Source organism: Terrapene carolina, unplaced genomic scaffold (assembly GCF_002925995.2).
Source record: "Terrapene carolina triunguis isolate 2854851 unplaced genomic scaffold, T_m_triunguis-2.0 Scaffold58, whole genome shotgun sequence".
Taxonomy (NCBI): domain Eukaryota; kingdom Metazoa; phylum Chordata; order Testudines; family Emydidae; genus Terrapene; species Terrapene triunguis.
In genome coordinates, this window is record NW_020664409.1 from 45,838,087 (window position 1) to 45,857,490 (window position 19,404).

General features: G+C 40.7%; 1 protein-coding gene across 1 annotated transcript in view; it reads right to left on the reverse strand.

Annotated features, from left to right (window-relative positions):
* Nucleotides 1-12,154: 12,154 nt before the first annotated feature.
* The window catches only part of PCMTD1 (protein-L-isoaspartate (D-aspartate) O-methyltransferase domain containing 1), an 83,860-nt gene continuing 76,610 nt past the window's right edge, over nt 12,155-19,404 (reverse strand). The window contains exon 6 of the mRNA XM_026662013.2: nt 12,155-14,835. Coding sequence (XP_026517798.1) covers nt 14,465-14,835 — 371 coding nt within the window. The 3' untranslated portion in view covers nt 12,155-14,464. The remainder of the gene's footprint in view (nt 14,836-19,404) is intronic.

Here is a 19,404-nt window from a genome sequence, read left to right on the forward strand (position 1 = left end):
TGCTCTGTTGCTGCCAAAGTGATGGTGTGAATGCTTCGCAGTCAGAGCCTGGCCATGTGTCAGTTGTTTTTCTGCCTGAAAATTCATGTGGTATTACAACATGATAGGGTATCACAGCCAATGTCAGGAAAAAGCATGTGAAAAAGATCATCCACTAAACATGGCTTTTATTTATTTAACAAGGGCCTTTGATAGTGTTAACAGAGGGGAGTTCTGGGAACATCAGGAAATATATAGATTGGGATGGACCACATCAGGGAATAGAAATTGTATGGCAGGCTATGAATGCTCACAAAATTGTGAATGGTGTGTGTGTGGGGGTGAGGGCTCTGGCTGGGGGTGCGGACTCTGGGGTAGGGCTGGAGATGAGGAGTTTGGGGTGTAGGAGGGTGCTCTGGGCTGGGACCAAGGGGTTTGGAAAGCAGGAGAGGGATCAGAGCTGGGGCAGGGGGTTGGGGCGCGGGAAGAGGCTCAGGGATGCAGGCTCTGAGCGGCGCTTACCTCAAGCAGCTCCCAGAAGCAGTGGCATGTCCCTTCTCCGGCTCCTATGCAGAGGTGCGGCCAGGCGGCTCTGCACGCTGCCCCATCTGCAGGCGCCGCCCCTGCAGCTTCCATTGGCGTGCCGGAGGGGGCCATTGGAGTGTGTAGGAGCTTTATTTGTGTATTGTAACCCTTTCCCAGCCCCTTCTCCTGTTCTTTTGTCTTAAATTGTGAGCTCTCCAGAGATGGGACTATAGCCTGTAGGTGAAATCCTGGATTCATTGAAGTCAATGGCAAAACTCCCATTGACTTTAAAATGGGAGTTAGGCACCTAAATACTTCCGAGGTTCTGGGTCTGTGTGTCTTAAAAGCCTAAGTCTCATTTTCAAAAGTTACTTAGGCATTTAGGAGCCAAGGATTCGCTAAAAATCAATGGGATATAGGTCCCTAAGTCACTTAGGCACTTTTGAACATTTTATCCCTGATTGCTTTCTACTGCTAATCACCAAATCAGGAATCTTGATGCCTTTCAACTGTATTGTCTCAATGATTCTGAGCATAAAATGGTATGAGTTACTCCAGTGTTAAAATATTTGATCAGATAAAAGTGCTGTTTCTGTTCCTTAAAGAAATTCAGTGATGCAATACTGGGCTGGGTACATTGTTCAAATGGCTTCTTAGGAAGTGCTCTCCAGTCAGCTTCATTTAAAAGTTCATATAACACCATCTCCATTTTAGCAGATGCTTACTTTGGAACTGATTTTTAGGAAACCCCAGTGGGTGTTTGAACTGAGGCTTGAACCACAGCGATGAAGGGAATGGCCCCAGATTAGTTAATAAGCAATTTGAGAATAAACATTGCTGATTAGACTGTTAAATTAATGTGACTTTCCTTTGTGTGTCCATTTTTCCTTGATAGGTATGGAAACAATGATGAGTACTTTCTGAGTGGTATCTTGTATTGTTCAGTGTTGTGTGTGGAGCCTGATCTATAGATTATGTATTAATTATATTGATTACTTATGAATTCCCAGTTATCACTTTGAGGGTTCTTGTCCTAAGATAAAATTATTGTATAGTTGGGAACCCCAATGCACACAGCTGCAAAACACACACTACAGGAACTTTTCTATATTTACAAATAGTTCATTAATACATTTAGCACAGTCACAAGCACCCCAACTCAGTAAAGTAGATAGAGATACTACAGAATGTACATCTGAACATCCATATACTCACATCTTCTCTTGCAGAACACCCTGAAATGTTAGCCATCATCTTCCTCATCACCATCACCTTCCCCCTCATCACCAGTGGCCATCATTCTGGCACCTCCCCAGGGCTACATCTCATTCTCCTAATGCCCATAGGCTGGGATGCCACTTTTATAATATGTTATGTTGACACCACTATGTCTGATGCATATTCAGTAGGGGTTTCTTGCCTCTTCCTTATTTTTATTTCCTCCCTTTCTCCATTGATTAGTATATCAATGATCCCAACTTATTATCATATACATCAATTCGTTGCCATGGCCCTCTTGTGGTTGGATTCTTGTCCTATGGTTGGAAGTTTCCCTTAAATACTCTATTTTCAGCTCCCCAATACTTGCGGATTTCCATTAGGATGGTTATCAGTGCCAAAGTTCATAGGTCTCAAGCCTTATGCTGAAACTGCTGAAGCTAATGCCTTACAGGATACAGGCCTGTAGGTTCCTTGCATTACTGTGCAATATAATAAAGGCAAGCTAGCCCTATGGGCTACATGCACGATCATGTGATGCATAAAACAGGGTAGCAAACTTAAGATTACACAGGCAACCTAAACTCTAAGTTTCCTGCCTTTTGTACCATTATACCCTCACCTTTAATGTTGTATTAACATATTTTTTTAATTCAGTAATAGAAAATCCAACAGTTGCGCTATTTTGTTTGCCTGAGAACTATTTGAAGCATACTGTTGTCTTGTGTTCTGCCAAGTAAAATACTTGAGGATTTAGTACTAACTCATTTCATAAATTTTTAAGAACAATGTATTGGATAGACATTTGAAGTTCAGTTTCACTGGAACATTTTTCATGCAGAGATCTAATTATTTCCAGGAGTATTTTACCAGCAAAATGTTTAGACATATTCTCTCCTACAATGCTAAAAACTTTCTTTCCAAGTCCCACAGATAATCTATAGTTCTTTGGCCATATTCTAGAATGGATTTGTGCACAAATTCACTTTTCTTTAAGTGTTAAATAATGATCACCATGTTTTTCATAAGCCACCCATAATAGGGCCTCAGTCCAAAAAGTTATTTGAGGCCCAGGCTAGTAAGAAAAGATTTGGCTACCATTTCCAGTTATAGATCCGACTCTGTAAAATATACATTAAATCATGTCACAACGAAGATTTAGCTACATTTAATCTAAGTGAGCTGCTCCATCACCATTTTTCAGTGAATATATCAATCAAGAAGCATGCCACAACCACCTCTGCCTCCTGTAGGAGCTATAGTGAATCCTAAGACCCTCAGATGTTGTCACCCTGGCTATGTCTCAATGCACTGCCTGATCCACTTAGGTCATCCATGAACGGAAATAGCATTCCCTTTACATTGATCCCCAAAGGCTTAAAAAGTCTAACATCCTCCATGGGGAAATGCTTTTGACATCTAGAGTGTGAATCCTGAGTTCTCCTGGGTAAGACTAAGAAGAACATGAGAGATTAATGGTCTGGTCCATTCCGACATCACTTTTGGCAAGTATTTGGGATGAGGACACAGGACAACTGTGCCCGTGTGCATTACACTGGAAAGGAGGATGGGCCACTAGAGCTTGCAGTTCACTCACTCTCCTTACAGATGTGATTATGAAAGCTGTATTTAGCAACAAGTGGAATAAAAGACCCTCTCCCAAAGGCTCAAGGCCATTCAGATAACCATGATCCTAGACGAGAACTTCCTCCCCAAAAAGTCAGTCTGGTTAATGCCCTTGGTTGATGGGAAATTTCAGCTGGCTTCAATGGGAGCTTTTCAAAGGCATTGACTTTCAATGAGCTGGGCACCTCATCTACCCTTGGTGCCAGAGGCGTAGCGAGCGCCCTCTGTACCCTCCGACCGGAGGGGGCCCCGCAAGGAAGGGGGCCCCTAAAAGTGGCAAAATAAATACCGCATTCCAGTTTCTGCACTGTAAGGGGCCCCGCCTGGACATATGTTGGGAGGGGGCCACCGTTCGGAGGGGGCCACGTTCTTTGTTGCTATGGCCCTGCTTGGTACCTCTGAAAAATCTCCCCCTTGGAACTTTTTATCCTTTCATTGGATGCTGACCCCACCAATATGCCAGGAATAGGATGCTCCTTTAAAATCTATATTGTCCTAATATAGCACTTTGATAACTGTACATATACACAAAGGGCTCGGTTAGTTCACTCCTGAAATGTAATCACCTCACCAGATAGGGACTGTGGGAACTACTTAACAGCACAGTAACATTACAGAAAAGTTTTGGACAGACTATTGAATATTGAAACTTCAGGGGAATTTTTTTTTTTAAGTCGAAGGCAATTACTCAAACGAGAATTGGTTCAGGACACTGGCTGGTTAACAATTGTACTCTTGTAAAAAGAGCTGTGGGACAGCTTGTAAAGCTCTTTGTGGGCACAGACTGTCTTTTGGTTCTGAGATTGTATAGCTCCTAGAACAATGGAGTCCTGGTCCCTGACACAGACTTCTAGAAGCTACTGCAATAGAAACAATAAAGAATAATTTAATAACCACATGTGCAATCTAGTATCTTACCATCAAAAAGCATTAGGGAAGTGTCTGCAAGGTTCATGAAGCTAAGTTACGTAATGCAATAGCAAAATATATTAAGTAAAATATGGAAGGGGTTTGTTTGATAACTAAAAAGGTGTGTTCACCCCCCAATCCTCTAAATATTTGCTAGTTTATTTTTTTGTAATTCTCCATTTCTTTAATTATAAACTGGAAGTTTTCAGCAACAGGTGGAAGTACTTTCTAATTTTATTCTCCAGATCATACATTGTGTTCCTATGATACAACCTCCATGCCTTCAGTAATGATCTTCTCAACCATATCTGTATCAGATATTAGACACACAGTATTAGATACTACTGCGGTAGATGCTACACGGCAGCAAAGCTAGAACTTTTTTTTTTTAATGGATGCTTAATTATCTTTTTCAGCATTTCTACACTGCATGAGACCCATTTGTGAAATAATGACACTGAATAGTCTGCTAGGATATAAAAAGTTGAAGAGATATTTCCATGTCTGATTCCATTAATTTTTATTTTAGGAATTTGCATGAAAATTTAGCAACTTTAAGGTTGGTGTTCATGGTTTTATCTCTGATCAATTCCTGCAAACATTGTCTCTGACAGTATTTATTCAGTCATATTGGGGACAAGTATTTGAAACTGCAGTAACTACAGGAAAAATGTCAGAAGAAATATATAGAAACATTTTTACAATGTTTTTGTTCATACTAAGGCCATGAGCCAGCATTGCCAACCCCAAGTTGGGTTCTTTTGTTTGATTTTTAGGGGTGAGATCTTGACCCCCGTGGTGGTACCTTTATGTAGGTGAAAAAAAAGTCCAGAGTTTCTTAAAGGGGCAGCCCTCCTGACGCCCTGGGTAATTACTTGTGCAGTTAGCCCGTGCTGAAGCCTGTGTTGCCATGGCTTCACTACTCCAGTATCCAAGCTAGTCAGATTCAAGGCAGCTCAGCTATGTCCACACGAGCTGCTGTAACACTCCGTGACTGCAGTTTAGACAGACCCCGAAAGCCCAGGTTCTGGCTGGGGAGGATTCCCCTGACACAGGCACTGAAGAAGACAGTTGTAAGGCTGCCTTCTGAGGACCCCCTTAGAAAGGTTGTCTTAGGGGGGTAGGAAGGAAGTGGTTACAGGATGCAGCGCTGTAGACATTCCAGGTAGTACTGAGGTCCATTGGGCAGCCCAGGGAGACTGTGGTAACTTAGCCCCTGGGGGCTCTCTACATTATGCCAGGGCCTTTTCCAGATCCAGGAGCAGACCAGGATCAGGAGGGTGTAAAGGCTGATTAAATTTCCCTCCCTCTGTGCTGCATGTCTTAATAATTGGGCATGCAATAATACCCGAATTGTGAGCTCAAGTGTGCAAAGTGAGTGAAAGTTCATAAAATATCACAATAACTTATAACAACACATGCTCATGGGGAAAAGTGAGACCGAATGGCTGAATTAGTCTAAAGAAAAGGCTGACTGATATAACTCAAAGATTGGACTTTAAGAACAACAGCTCCAGCCCATCTCAACTAACTTTTTCTCTTTCCTTCCAAATAGGTCAGTTATTACCATCTAAGAGACTGTCAAACATGAGGGGTTTTTTTCCTTTTAAAGACTCGCTACACTACAGCCAAAGGGAAAGGGACCAAGGTATGTTTTTGCTTACTTAATACCTGATGCTGTCTGGTAATAGTGCTTTTGCTATGTAATTTTCAACATTTACATGAGCTGGCTTTATTAATTCTACTGTCCTTTCTATGTAGTTGTGTGTCAGCAGTTTTAGCTTTGATCTTTCCTGTGTGGCAATACTGCCCTCTTTCGGTATAATGTGTTATTCTTTGAACTAGTGAAATTGTTTTTCATGTGCTACAGTACAATGAGCACATCTGTAAGGTTAGAAAGTGTGATTTGGAGATGAACTACAAACCCAGCCTGGATATAAAAGAAGGAAGATGAGCTGAAGAACTTCGCTACTACGAAGATCATTGTCAGACCTGGTTTTGTTCACTTTGATAACCGGGAAGAAGGCCCTGGCAGTAAGCTGCTGCTGATCCAAAATTACACAGTGGATAGGGCAGACTATGGCTTGTGCAGTTCAGTACAGATAAATTTAAGGTGGAACAAAAATGAAACAAACAGGCACAAATCAGCCTTGCAAAGTGATCATAGATATTTGCAAGAACCAGGAACAAATTTTATGGTAATGTCTTTTCAGTTAAGATGCCCGATTTTACTCATCTGAGGACAAAAAAATTACTCATTTAGGTAAATGGGAAAATAGAGCTTTGCAAGGTCGGAACCAAAACTTCTTGTTCAGGAGGTGGGTTTGTGTTGTGACGGAGATATGCTGTTCATTTCGCGTCAGTAACTGGAGCATTTCTTCAGAGTATGCCATAAACCAGTACTGAGGTCCATTGGGCAGTGTTTTTACCAAAGGTAAGATTGCAGCTATATGGATATTTATTCAGCGTGTGTCCCATGCAATTGATGACATAGCTTCCAAGATTCATAGTAAGTTGGAGACACCTTCCTTGGTCTTTTGTGTTGTTGCTGTTAATGACTGAACAATGGTTTTGTTGGGGATGATGAAATTCCATAACGAATGCCTTTCACAGTCTGCACTGTGAAAACTGTGAGTATGGAGACCATCCTGTAGGTATTTTCTGTGGGTGACTATTAAATGCCAGTGTCCAGATCCACGCGACATAACGACAGTGACCGCCTCGGAAGTAGGTGTTGGTAATGCACAGTCCTCAGTGGATGCAGAGCACTAGTAGACTTTGCCCACTGTCATTCATTTTTCCTACTTCAAGAGGGCAAGTGTATAGAAGCCACATCTTGTGATCTGAGCTGGCTCTAACTTAGAAGTATGCCAGTGGATAGAGCCACTGTCCTGGTGGTAGCTTACTGATGACACTGTTGAGTAGATGATAAAAAAGTCCTTCTCTTCAGAGATGGAGGAAAGTGTGGGGGCCTATGTACTGATGTTGGCAAAGTCACCTGTTGAAGATCTTCTTAGTAATATAATATGTTCTGATGTTGCAGCAGGCCATTTGATCATAGGTACTAATGAGTTTTTGACTGCAAAATGATCCCACATTTGTGATTGTCTTATTTGCTTTTTACATGCCAGAAGACAGCGTAATGCATCTCACGTAGCTAGCATGCGTCAGCTAGTCTGGTTCCAGAGAGAGTGGCTGTATAGATGAAAAACTTCTCCAGCTCTTTGTCAGTAATTGTAATCTTTCTAGGGTCATTGAACTCCTCTAGCTTGTTTGCACAGTATCCTCAGATTCCAACATGCAAGTTTGCCTGTAACCCTCTTCATCTCTGAACTTTCAGCACAAATGTCAATGCAGAAAAATTGGAGTTAGTGCTGGAGTTACTCCTTAGTGGATATTAGTTTTTATTCAAATGGGTATCTGGCATAACTCCCACCACTCAGTGAGTGGAGGGCTCCCTGGTTCAGCTGCAGAGCACCCAGCAGGTTGTATTGGGTTACATGGTACCAGTAGCAGACCTTACATGCCTGACTTAACTCTTAATTATAGGTTAGAATTTTTTCTTCAGAGACACCACGTAGTGGGTTCAGACTCTTAAGGTATGTCTACACTGCGGCTGGGAGTGTGCAGCCCAGTGCGGGTAGAGACACACTAGCTCTGCTCAAGTTGGCTCACTAAAATAGCAGTATAGCCAAGGGGTAGCACAGGTGCCAGCTCAGGATAGCCACCTGAGTTCAGGGTAGACTGAGCCAGCCCCTTGCTACCCTCTGGCTACACTGTTATTTTTATCAGAGCTAGAGCATGTCTGCCTACCTGTGCTGGGATGCATGCTCCCTGTTTAGAGACAAAAGCCAAGGGCTAAGATTTTCAAACATGAAGGCCTACAATTTGGCTTCTAAATTCATATTTAGTCCCTTAAATAAGTGGCCTGATTTTCAGAGGTAGTGAGCTCATAGGCAGCTGCCCTTGATAACAAGAGCTGCTGGGTTCTCAGCCCTGTTGAATATTAAGCCACTTATTTAGGAGACTAAATATGAATTTCGGAGCCTAACTTTAGCTTATGTTTGAAAATCTTGGCCTACAAATTCAAAGACTGTCTCTCAAAGAAAATACAGACGGCAACAGACTGAGGGCAGAGAAAAACAAGGCTAATTTGCATTAAAGGGAAAATAGAAACATTTTGAACTAGAGAGACCACGCTAAGATACCGTCTTAACAATGCAGAAGAGAGTAAAGACACTTGCCACAAATTACCAGAGGTGGACAACTTAAAGAGACATCTCAGACATACAGGAAAACTAAGGCGGCAAATGGAATCTGGCACCCCCAGGCTGAAGAATAGGTTATGTAAAAGCTGATGTTGGTTTCCAGTCTAGGTGATGAATCTAAGCAAAAATGCTTGTAAATGCATCCCGAGAAGACAATGTGGCTGCTTTTCAAATCCCCTGATTTTAGCAAATCTGAACCAAGCTGACATGGCCTGAATTGAATGAGTCTTGATGTGACCGTTAAGATGCAGGTCTGGTAGGCTGTAGAAGTGAGGGATTCAGCCAGCCAGCCATTTATGGGTTCCTCATGGTAACATATTATCAGAAGAATAAAAGCTAGGTGGACTTTAAGGGCTTTAGTTTGCTCCAGTAAACAGCCTACTGACCTTTTCACATAAGTTTATAGAGAAAAGGCTCACTGCTGTGGGCACACTGATGTGAGGGCAATGTCAGCATGATTATTGGCTCATTAAAGTGGAATTCTGTAAATGCCTTTGATAGGAATTTAGCATGTGTTCACTCTATCTTATCCTTGCAGGATATAGCAGAAGGTACATCAATCAGTCACAAAAAATTGAAGTCTGCAAGCTTAAATCATTACACCAGGGGAAAAAAAAAAAAACTTTCCACAAGAGGGATGTGAGTCCATTCATAGAGTACCTCAAAGACAGCTTTCATCAACTCCACACACATCTCATGACAATTGACAGCAGAGAACCTTATCTTTTTTGTATTCATGATAGGCCAAAAGAGGTGGCAAATGAACACTTAGGAAATAAGCTCCAAGTTGCCTGCCTGCCTTAATTAAGTGCCTAAATATGGATTTAGGAATCTCATGTGCACATGGATAGATTTTTAAGTGTTGGAAACCAAGTCCCATTGAAAATATAGCTGCTAAGCATATTTGAAAAACAAAATCAGCCTAAAATGGGTTTAGGCACCAGACTTAGTCTATTGAAAGGGGTAGGCAAGCAGTTCTCTCATTCCCCTCCACCCCACACTGTCCACTTTCCCCCCTTAAAGTTAAGCCCTCCTTGTAGACTTGGATGGATTTGAAACTTGTGCTCAGAAACACTACCTCTATATTTACCCTCTTCCATACACTGAGGAGGATCCTGGGCTGGAACATAGAAAGAGGCCCTGGTTTTGAGTGATTGCCTCTGGCCAGACTGATACAGTCACTGCTAACCCCCAACAAAGTTGAGAATTGTATTTTTCAGCAAGTTAAAGATGATCAAATCTTTATCTCAACTGAGTTTGGTTAGATGCTTTTGTTACCAGAGGTACTAGAGCAAAAACATAACTGAGTTTTCCTCTCCACTCTTTCAAAAAGGTGTTCTTCCACAAGGTAGTCATTTTCTTAATGAGGTGAGTGGAAGAGTAGTGGCTTTTTCAGCACACTCATAGATTTCTCTAGAGTCCTCTACTGGAGATGGATCTGAGCCACCACTCCCTGGTTTAGCAAGCACAAGCATGAGACTATGACTATTTGACTGAATGTATCTGCACTGCATTGTTTCCCTTTTCATGCTTGTAAAGTGGAATGGTTGTAGGGTGCTGCCTAGTTCTACGCCTGCAGGGTTTAACAGAGGGAGCATAATCCTGCTCCTCTCCCCCATCCAAATCCTTCCCATTTGTTTATTTTAACAGGTTAGTTAGAATCTGTCTGGATCACTACTCTGCAGTGTAACCATAGTCATGTCAGTCCCAGGATATTAATATGAGACACAAGGTGGGTGAGGTTATATCTTTTATTGGACCAACTTCTGTTGGTGAGGCAAGCTTTTGAGCCATACTGAGTTCTTCTGCAGGTCTGGGATCAGGACTACCTATTAGGATCTCATCTCTCTGGAGGTCAAGACTGCCCTAATGTTTAGAACATCTGTGTGCAGCTGTCCTTGGAGTGAATAGTTACTTTGAGTGGAAATCCCCATTAGGTGAGGGCAATGCAGCCAGAGACAACATGTACATAGCCTCCACCATCCGAGTGGGAGGAAATTTAGAAATCCAAACCTAAACTGGAAATCAGCAGCAAGCTAGGCCATGGAGACACTAGAGTCACCTATAATCTGGAGACACATAGTATATGCATTTAGTTCACCAAGACCTCAGGCGTTAATGTTCCTGGACAGATGCTAGAGGAACTACCAACTGTTGAGGCCTTTTGTGCACCAAGCTGCCCTACCTTAACAGCATTCACAGCACAGCCCATACCAGCACTTGTTGGCTCTGACAAGTTATTCCTACCAGATCCCCCATGTCTCAGACTGTCTTGGAACATGAAAGGCAGTGTCTAGGAAGTCTCGGACAAGATTCCTCAAGGAAAGAACCAGAAACGTTGTCAAGTTTAGCTTCAAACATAGCAAATTTTTTATACTAATAAAAAATGGAAGTGTCTGGTTCTTGGTTCATTTCCAACATAACTTGATAGGCTAGCTATTCAGATTGTGAATAGGACCAGTAGAAATTTTCAACACAGGTTTTTCATTGAAAAAGGGTGTTTTACTAAAACCTAAATGTTTTGCAAGAAATTATTATTGAGAAAAATGTTTTCCACAATCAACCCCCACCTCCTCAAAAACTGTTTTAAACTGAAAATATTTGGTTTCCAGCTGAATAATCAAATATCTTCAGTTAAAAAAATAAACAATCAATCAGTATTCTTTTAAATGAAAACCAACTCTAATTATGAATGCACCTGTCCCTCACTTTACTTATTCATTTACTGCTCCAAAGCATTTTCTGAACACAGGTAGTATCAACCAGTGCTGTTTCCCCAGTTACAAATCTGACACACATCAGAGGTAGAATCATAGAACTGGAAGGGACCTCAAGAGGTCATCTAGTCCAGTCCCCTGCACTCAAGGCAGGACTAAGTATTATCTAGACCATCCCTGACAGGTATTTGTCTAACCTGCTCTTAAAAATCCCCAGTGATGGAGATTCCACAACCTCCCTAGGCAATTTATTCCAGTGCTTAACCACTCTGACAGTTAGGAAGTTTTTGTACCCCTCGATTCTTGACTGAGAATCTGCAAGAATCCAGAGCCTATATCTGTGTTCCTTTCAAAAGGCATGACTGCTTCCAGGTAGAGCAGATTTAGTTTACTGTTTGAAGTCTAATTTAAAATGGGCATGAAACCCCCTCTTTTGGATATTAGGAATAAATGCCCTTTTTCACAAATTCAATGACTGTCTTTCCCAAAAGGTATTGACTCCCTGCAGGCTGTTTTCCAAATACACAGTTGGACTTGAGTGTAGTCCTGAAAGGAGCAATTTTTATTTGGGAAGGGTAGCAAAGGAATTTTGTATCCCCCACCAGATAGAGTTGAGAATACACGTGTCCTATACCAGAGGGGCCACCCAGGGGTAGGAGCCTCTTACCAAATCTAGTCTTATGTAGTACTTCTAATTCCAAAACTGGTGAAAGGATGCATCATCATTTCTTCCCCATTGTAGTAGTTTTTCCATTTCAATTATATCATTGTTTTCTAATTAAAAAGCTACCAGAGGTCTGAATAGGAATGGACTGAAAATGAAAACCAAACACAAATGAAATCATTTCCATGAAAAAACAAGTTTGAGTAAGCACAAGCCACCAGAAAAAGTTTTTATTGCAATAATGTCCCATTATCAACTTATGTCAAAGACAATTGATTCATTTTGCATTTCTACTTTTTATTTAATGTAAATGTAAATTCAACAGTGTAAAATAAATCCACATATAAACACAAAAGAAACTTTCAGTGACTCTCAAAAAGTTACATAGTGAATAATCATGACAAATCATCCATTGTCTATTTTACCAAGTATACAAGAGTGAAAAACAATGCAGAAAGTCATTCTTCAAAAGCATCCTGTATAAAGTTCTCAAAGAAAATATGTAAATTATATTTAGTAACTTCAAACTCTTGAACATACGGATGCTGATTCTGGAAATGGGAGAAGACAAAATTCCCAGGCTACCTGGAAAGTATAACATCTTGAATTTCAGATTATTTAAAGTTTAATTCCATCTAAAAACAAAATATTTAATTAAAGATTATATTCAATGGTTCCAATAGCTAAGCCATCACAATTACTCCATTTGTATCATTTTATAGGAAAACATCTAAACTATCTCTTACCTGTGAAATAATGTCAGGAAATAAAGGCAGGTTTTTTTTTTAATTTTATTTATTCATGCTGTGAATATGCTGAGGAAAAAACTCCACATGCTGGTACAATAGGCCTTTCATCAAGTTGCCTTTTCAATATTACTAAGACATACTTTTTAAAATGGTAAATGAAGCATGAAATGCACAATCAAAAATCAGTGTCCAATCTGTAGCAGGACTAAATATTATCTCACTGTTAAAGTCTGAAACAATGTTTAATTTTTAAGTGACTATTGGAAAATGGGATTATACACTAGATGTGTAATATCTGGCTATGAAAATAATAACTGCAATGGTGATGATTTTATCTTATGGTTAAATGGTTGATGGATTTAATAATGAATATTACCACAACAGTAAATATATTGCACAGAAATTTTCTCTAAGAGGAATGTTTTCCAGTAGGTCCAACAGACAGATGTTTCCAATAAAAGTGGCTTTTACTGAATATCATGCCTCGTTCTTAAACTGCATTCTCCCTCATGGCTATGCTACAATACACTCAAAATATTAAGTGGGCAAAAATGCACAAAGCACTCCATCCGGCCAAAAAGAAAACGGCAAGCAACTTCACCAAAGGGGAAGGAAAAGGTGGAGGGGAAATATTCAAATGAGCACTCTATGGGTCCCGAAGTTTAAACCGCTACTCTCAATTTCCAACAGATAGATATAAAAGATTGTGAATATTTATGAGCTAAAAAGAGCTGTGTTCAGAAACAAATGTAGGGCCAGCACAACCCTGCCTTCTCAGAGAAATATTTAGATGAAATACAAAATCCACTTACTAAAGTGCATCTGCTGAACAAATTCTACTATCACAGCTATCCAAGTAAGCAATACAAGCTAAACTTTATTCATATTCTATTCTATTAAAGTAGTAAATATAAATCATTTAATTCTAAATTACAATCTTTTTTATTACCAAATATTGTGTGTCTATACTGTGAATTTTAGAAAGAAACTAAATAAGTTGTCTTAAAATCCTTGAGAATGAGAAAATGTCTTTATTTATAAATACTGAAAATGTAGTATGGAGTTAAGCAAATAGGGTTGTAGTAAGCATCTTTTTTGCTTTATATTCAACATGATGTTCCCTTAAGGCTCCGAGAGAAATGGTCACTTTTCTCAAGATCTTTTGGCAAAAGATATAAATGCAAAAGTAGCAGGGTCACCTGACATTTCAGAACTTGCATTTTTGTATTTCATTAAAGCCAGCTCATTTAATGTCTGTATACAGTTATTGCACTTATGTATTTCTTGGAATACATTTATATCAACACAGTAATAAGGACTACAACAAAGTCATGGTAAAATAAATGTTTTTAAAGGGTACAATTTCAATATTACATGAGAAATGCCTGTGTGCATGTTTAAAACCTCATGCAGACAACTGTTATTCAAGTCAGAATGCATTTGTTCAACAGCTATTTAGCACATATAAAATTTCACTTACCCTTCTATCAATACAAATCTGTTAAAGATCAAAAAAGATTTACCATGCCAAGTCTTGATTAATGCTGCATACTGCTTTGGAATATCTTTCTATCAGAGTTAAAACTGTATTTCTCAAAATTTAAAGAAAAATAGATTTTTAAAAAGGGATTCTCTACTACCGAATACAAGTCTTTGTAGCAAAGTTAAGACAGAGAAGTTACAATTTATCACTGTACTTCAGTCTTGGTGAAAGACTAATGATATTTGTCCATCTATTTCTTAATAAATGCTACATTTTCAAGAATAAAGGAGCTATCAGTAGGCATTATTGTTTCTACTTAAAACGAGTTACTTTTCTCTGTAATATGTCAAGTATGCTTTTAAAGATTCGGGTAGCGGTAGACTCATAATTTTTTCTCGCAATAAATTTCGAGGAGGTTCCTCTGGCTTCAAGGCTTCATTGTGATCTTTATCATCATCATCTTTGTTGTCTTCTTCCATCCTTTCATCCTCTTCACTGTCTAGAGGCTGAGGAATGAGCTGATTGCCTACAAACACATAGGTGTTAATCCTGCGTCTACGGCACCTCCTGCGTTTTCGTTTTGGTGGGGGCTTCTGAGGGATACCCTTGGCTTGCATCTCATCATTTATGAAATTTCTAAGAGTGCGTCTAATGTAGATCCGAGCTAAGTCCTGTAGATTCCTAACAGCACATGGGGCTAAGAGGAAAAAGAAAAATTATGCATGCCATATCAGTGAAATGGTTATTTTCTAAAAGTAAGAAACTGCTACAGAAAGATAAAGTATGATACTGAACAGCAATTTGAAGACTTTCTACGATATGCAAATATAAAAGGCAAAGTATGGCAACCTTTGACAAACCATGTAGCAGATCAGTAACATTATGTGAGCTGAATTTACTTATGGTTTTTGAAGGGTGGAGTGTAACTGGGAGGGTGCATCTCAGCTGATGTGCTCTTCAGACTAGCCAAGTAGAAGTTCACTGAATCACACACACCCAAGGGGAGGAAATATAAGCCCATTCCTCCTGGTTGGGGTGCCACTACATGCCCAGAGCAACGGCTCCTTCTCCTGGGATTAGAGTAGGACCAGGTTTCTGATCTGCTGTCCACATTGCACTAGTTGCCTTTTTAGGGCAGGGAAGGAATTTTTCCATCGCTGCCAGACTGGTTTGGATAGGTGTTTTTTTTCCTCCCACTTTTCCCACAGCTCCCCAGTGACCCAGTAGGGTGGGTTAGGAAGTAAAGTTCACGTTGTCCCAACTTGACAGGCGTCCAGTGCAGGTACCATCTGATAGTGTGCCCACTTCCCTGATGAACCAGAACTGGAAGTGGAGTTATGGGAAGGAGCTCCTGATGTCTTTTCCCTGTATCAGACAACGCCTTTTCCCTCAATCCTTGTACAAGGGGAGGGAAGTGGGGTCCCAGCAATAGCTCTGGGACCAGCTTTGGGGGTTGGGGTGGTATGGGGGAAGAGAAGAGAAGCCTGATGGCAACCCCTTCTGCCCCTCCCCCCTCCGGGCAGAACACATTATGAAAAAGTATGATCTACTTGGACAAATTATTGCTGGATAGTTCCAGACTGAGTTAAATAAAGTTGAAGCTGAGTGAAACCACATCCCTTGTGTCCTCGTCTTTCTTCATGCATGTCTGGGACAATACAACAGAAATAGACCAGTTTCAGGTATGGAAAAATGATATGGGGAAGAGGCCAAATTGGTTAAAAAAATTATATATGCTCCCACTACTGGATTTTAAAAAAAAAAAATCTAGCAGCCAGATACATTTCAGACAAAGCTGCTTCCTCCGATATTTACAGATGCATATGGAGGCTTCAATTGTGTGCTAAAAAATGGAATAGAGAAGAGTAATATTTATGATGTTCTGCCTCTAAAACACTGATTCTAGTACTGGCAACACGGATTTTAGTCAAATTTCTGGAAATTTCAATGGCAAATCTAAAAAAACCCAACATGTTGATTTAAAAGAACAAAACCTCTAAAGATACATTTGTTAAATCACAAGCTTACTGAGCCCTGGTCTCAGGCCATGCTTCACTTATAGCTTTGTAAATAAACTATAAAAGATTTGGAGGTTAAAGAAGATGAACTAGTAGATATTCCTACCACAAATGGGACTGAAAGTTTAAAGAGCCCTTCATAAATCACAGAAGAATTAACAAACTATTTGATAAAATGCTGAAATAAAAGTCTGAAAGTAAAGGTCCCAAGAGAAGCATATGAGCCAATGAGCTCTCAGCCTTCCTTCTTCATAAAACTAATAGGATGAAACAACACCTAAAATCAAAATCCTCTCATCCCAAATACACATAAAATCAGACATTTTATTATTTCTACTACTACATACACAGATGATAATATTCCCTTAGATTTCCTAAAGGAAATAAAAATATTTGTAAGGTCTTGAGGACTTAAAGAAAGTTCCTTCAATCACATCAGGAATCATTTATCTCAATTATCTCCTAAGAATGGTAAAGTAAAGCTTTACATACGGGCATGTGTGTTAGTGAGATAAATACATTATCCCTCATGATTCCATGCCAAAAAATGTCTTAGCTCCAACTACATTAATATAGGAGGGGAAGCCTCCAAGTTTTACAGTGCTTACAGACACATTTTGCTACACTAAATGTAGATTATGAACTCCTCACAAAGATTGTGTTTAAAGGCCTGGAACACTGATTGTGCACTTGAATTTAGTTTATAACAGGTCAACATAGCTCAGTTAATACCAAGCACCTAAACACATTTTGACTTTTAAAAATTCAGCTCTAGATAAGAGAATAAGACCCTAGATAAGCTTTTGATGCTGAGAAAGTCTTTGGTTGGCTCAAATGGAAACTTGTTTTTTAAATGTAAATAGTAGCAATAATGGGCTTTGAAGCTGTATAAGAAAAAAGAAAGACACCTTCCATAATCATTTTCACTTAAAGATATTTATTCTACAGACAGGAACAAGACATTTTCAAAAGGAGGAGGTTATTTACCTTTAATTGGAGGTTCTTCAAGATGCGTGGTCCCTATTAGTATTCCAAACGTGGGTGTGTGTTTGAGCCATGTGCTGGAAGGTTTTCGTAGTAGTGTCTGTTGACCTGCATGTGCATCCCTTGTGCTCACAGGCAAGGGTCGTGAGGGTCGATGCTTCTCCAGTGTCACTCTTACCGCTGAGTAGTCCAGCCTTCAGCAGAGGGGATGGCAGGCGGATATTGGAATACAAATAGGGACCACACATCTCAAAGAACCTGCAGTTACAGGTAAGTAACCTCCTCTTTTTCTTCGAGTGATGGTCCCTGGATGTATTCCAAATATGGGTGAGTAGAGAGCAGTGATCAGCATGGAGGTGGGTGTGAGGATGTGAGAGGAAGTATAGTTTGTAGTATAGCATGGCCTACAGCACTGTCTGCAGCTGCTGCTTGGCTGATGGCACAGTGGGACGTGAACATGTGGATGGAGCACCATGTTGCTACATGACGGATGTCTTGCCACGAGACGTCCACTTGTATAGAGTATGCTGTGACTCCATCAGGCGCCAGTACATTGGATAATATGTAGCATTCATGGATGCACCTGGAGATTTGTTTGGGAGGAAAGGGCTTGGCCCTTGGATCAGTCAGCAATGGCTACAAATAGTTTCGATGAAGAACGAAAAGCACAGGTCTAGAAGAACGTAGAATGAAGTGCACAGCAGATGTCGAGGGAGGGTAGGACTCTGTCCATGTGGGAGGCATGCGGCTTGGGGTAGAACACAGGCAGGTGGATGCACTGATTTAGGTGGAACTCCGACACTACTTTTGGGAGGAATTTAGGGTATAGCAGTAAGGAATACTGTGGAACACTGTAAGCAGGGTGGGTCAGACATCATGACCGCCAGTTCACTGACCCATCTAGCTGAGGTAATGGCAACTAAAAACATCACCTTCATAGAGAGATGGCAGAGGGAGTGTGTTGCTAGTGGCTGAAGGGGGGCTTCATGAGGGTGAAGAGAATGAGATTAAGGGGGCTTGAGTACTGGTGAGAAGGTATTGAGGAGACCTGTCATGAAATGGATGGTGGTAGGGTGTGTAACACTGTAGCGCTGTCCATGGGGGGAGAAAGGCACTGAGTGCTGCTAGGTGGACCTGTGTAGAGCTGAGGGACAGGCCTGACATTCTGAGTTCAAGAAGGTAGTGGAGGCCAATAAATAGGGATATCACACTCAGTGGGTGGTGATGGCGGTGAGCCCATGAGATGAAGCATTTCCATTTAGCTTGGTAACAGGCCCTAGTGGATGCCCTCCTGCTCTGGTTAGGGATTTGTCATACCAGTTTGGAGCATGCTTTGTCTACTCCTAGCCCCATCCAAAAACCAGGCTGTGAGGAGAAGAGGGCCTGGATTGGGATGCTGGCCCTGGCCCAAACTTGTATGAGGAGATCCAAAAGCGTTCAGAGGTGGAGTGGTGTGCAGGTGGAGAGTACGAGGAGGTGCGTGAACCAAAACTGATGGGGCCAGAACAGGGCTATAAATATTATGGTAGCTCGGCAAATCTTGCGAAGCACTTGTGGTAGGGGGTTAGGGGGAAGGCGTAACGGAAGTTGCCCATCTGGGGGAGGAGAAGAGCATTGCTCTGTGAGTCCTCCTGTGACACATGGCTAGAAAGGGTTAAACATCCTGCAAAATAAATAATCCTCAAAAGACATGTGGGGAGATGTTTGTGTATTTACAGATGTATGAGTAGAGTCGACAATGTAATCAACAGTCCCTGTCTATGCTGTATTCTGATAATTCAGAGGTCAAAAGAACATCCTATCATTTAAATGAATTGTAAACACGGGATATTTATCTCTCTTTGAAATGTACTGTGAATGGTGGAGGAACAAGCAAATGGCCTTATGTTAGCTATACGAATTAAGTACTGATGATGGACCTCCTTCAAAATCATCCTAATTATCTTTTGTTCCCTGAGGAACTCCAACTTGTCAAAAGACATGAAATTGTATAAAAGATCTTTGGGACCTGATTCTGTCATCTCAGATCTGCTTAGGCTTCATCAGGAGAAGTTTGAGTTGCAAGACTGAGGTCCCAGTTATGCTGGTATGCCCTGAATATGAGATTCGGACCTTGGACTATAACCTATGAACTATTTCTAAAAGAACTCTGCAACTACAAAGCTCACCATCTCTGCTATGAATCTGAACCTCAATGAATCAAACTCATGTCTGTATGTATATTGATCTTTTAACCATACTCTCTCTCTCTCTCTCTCTCGTTT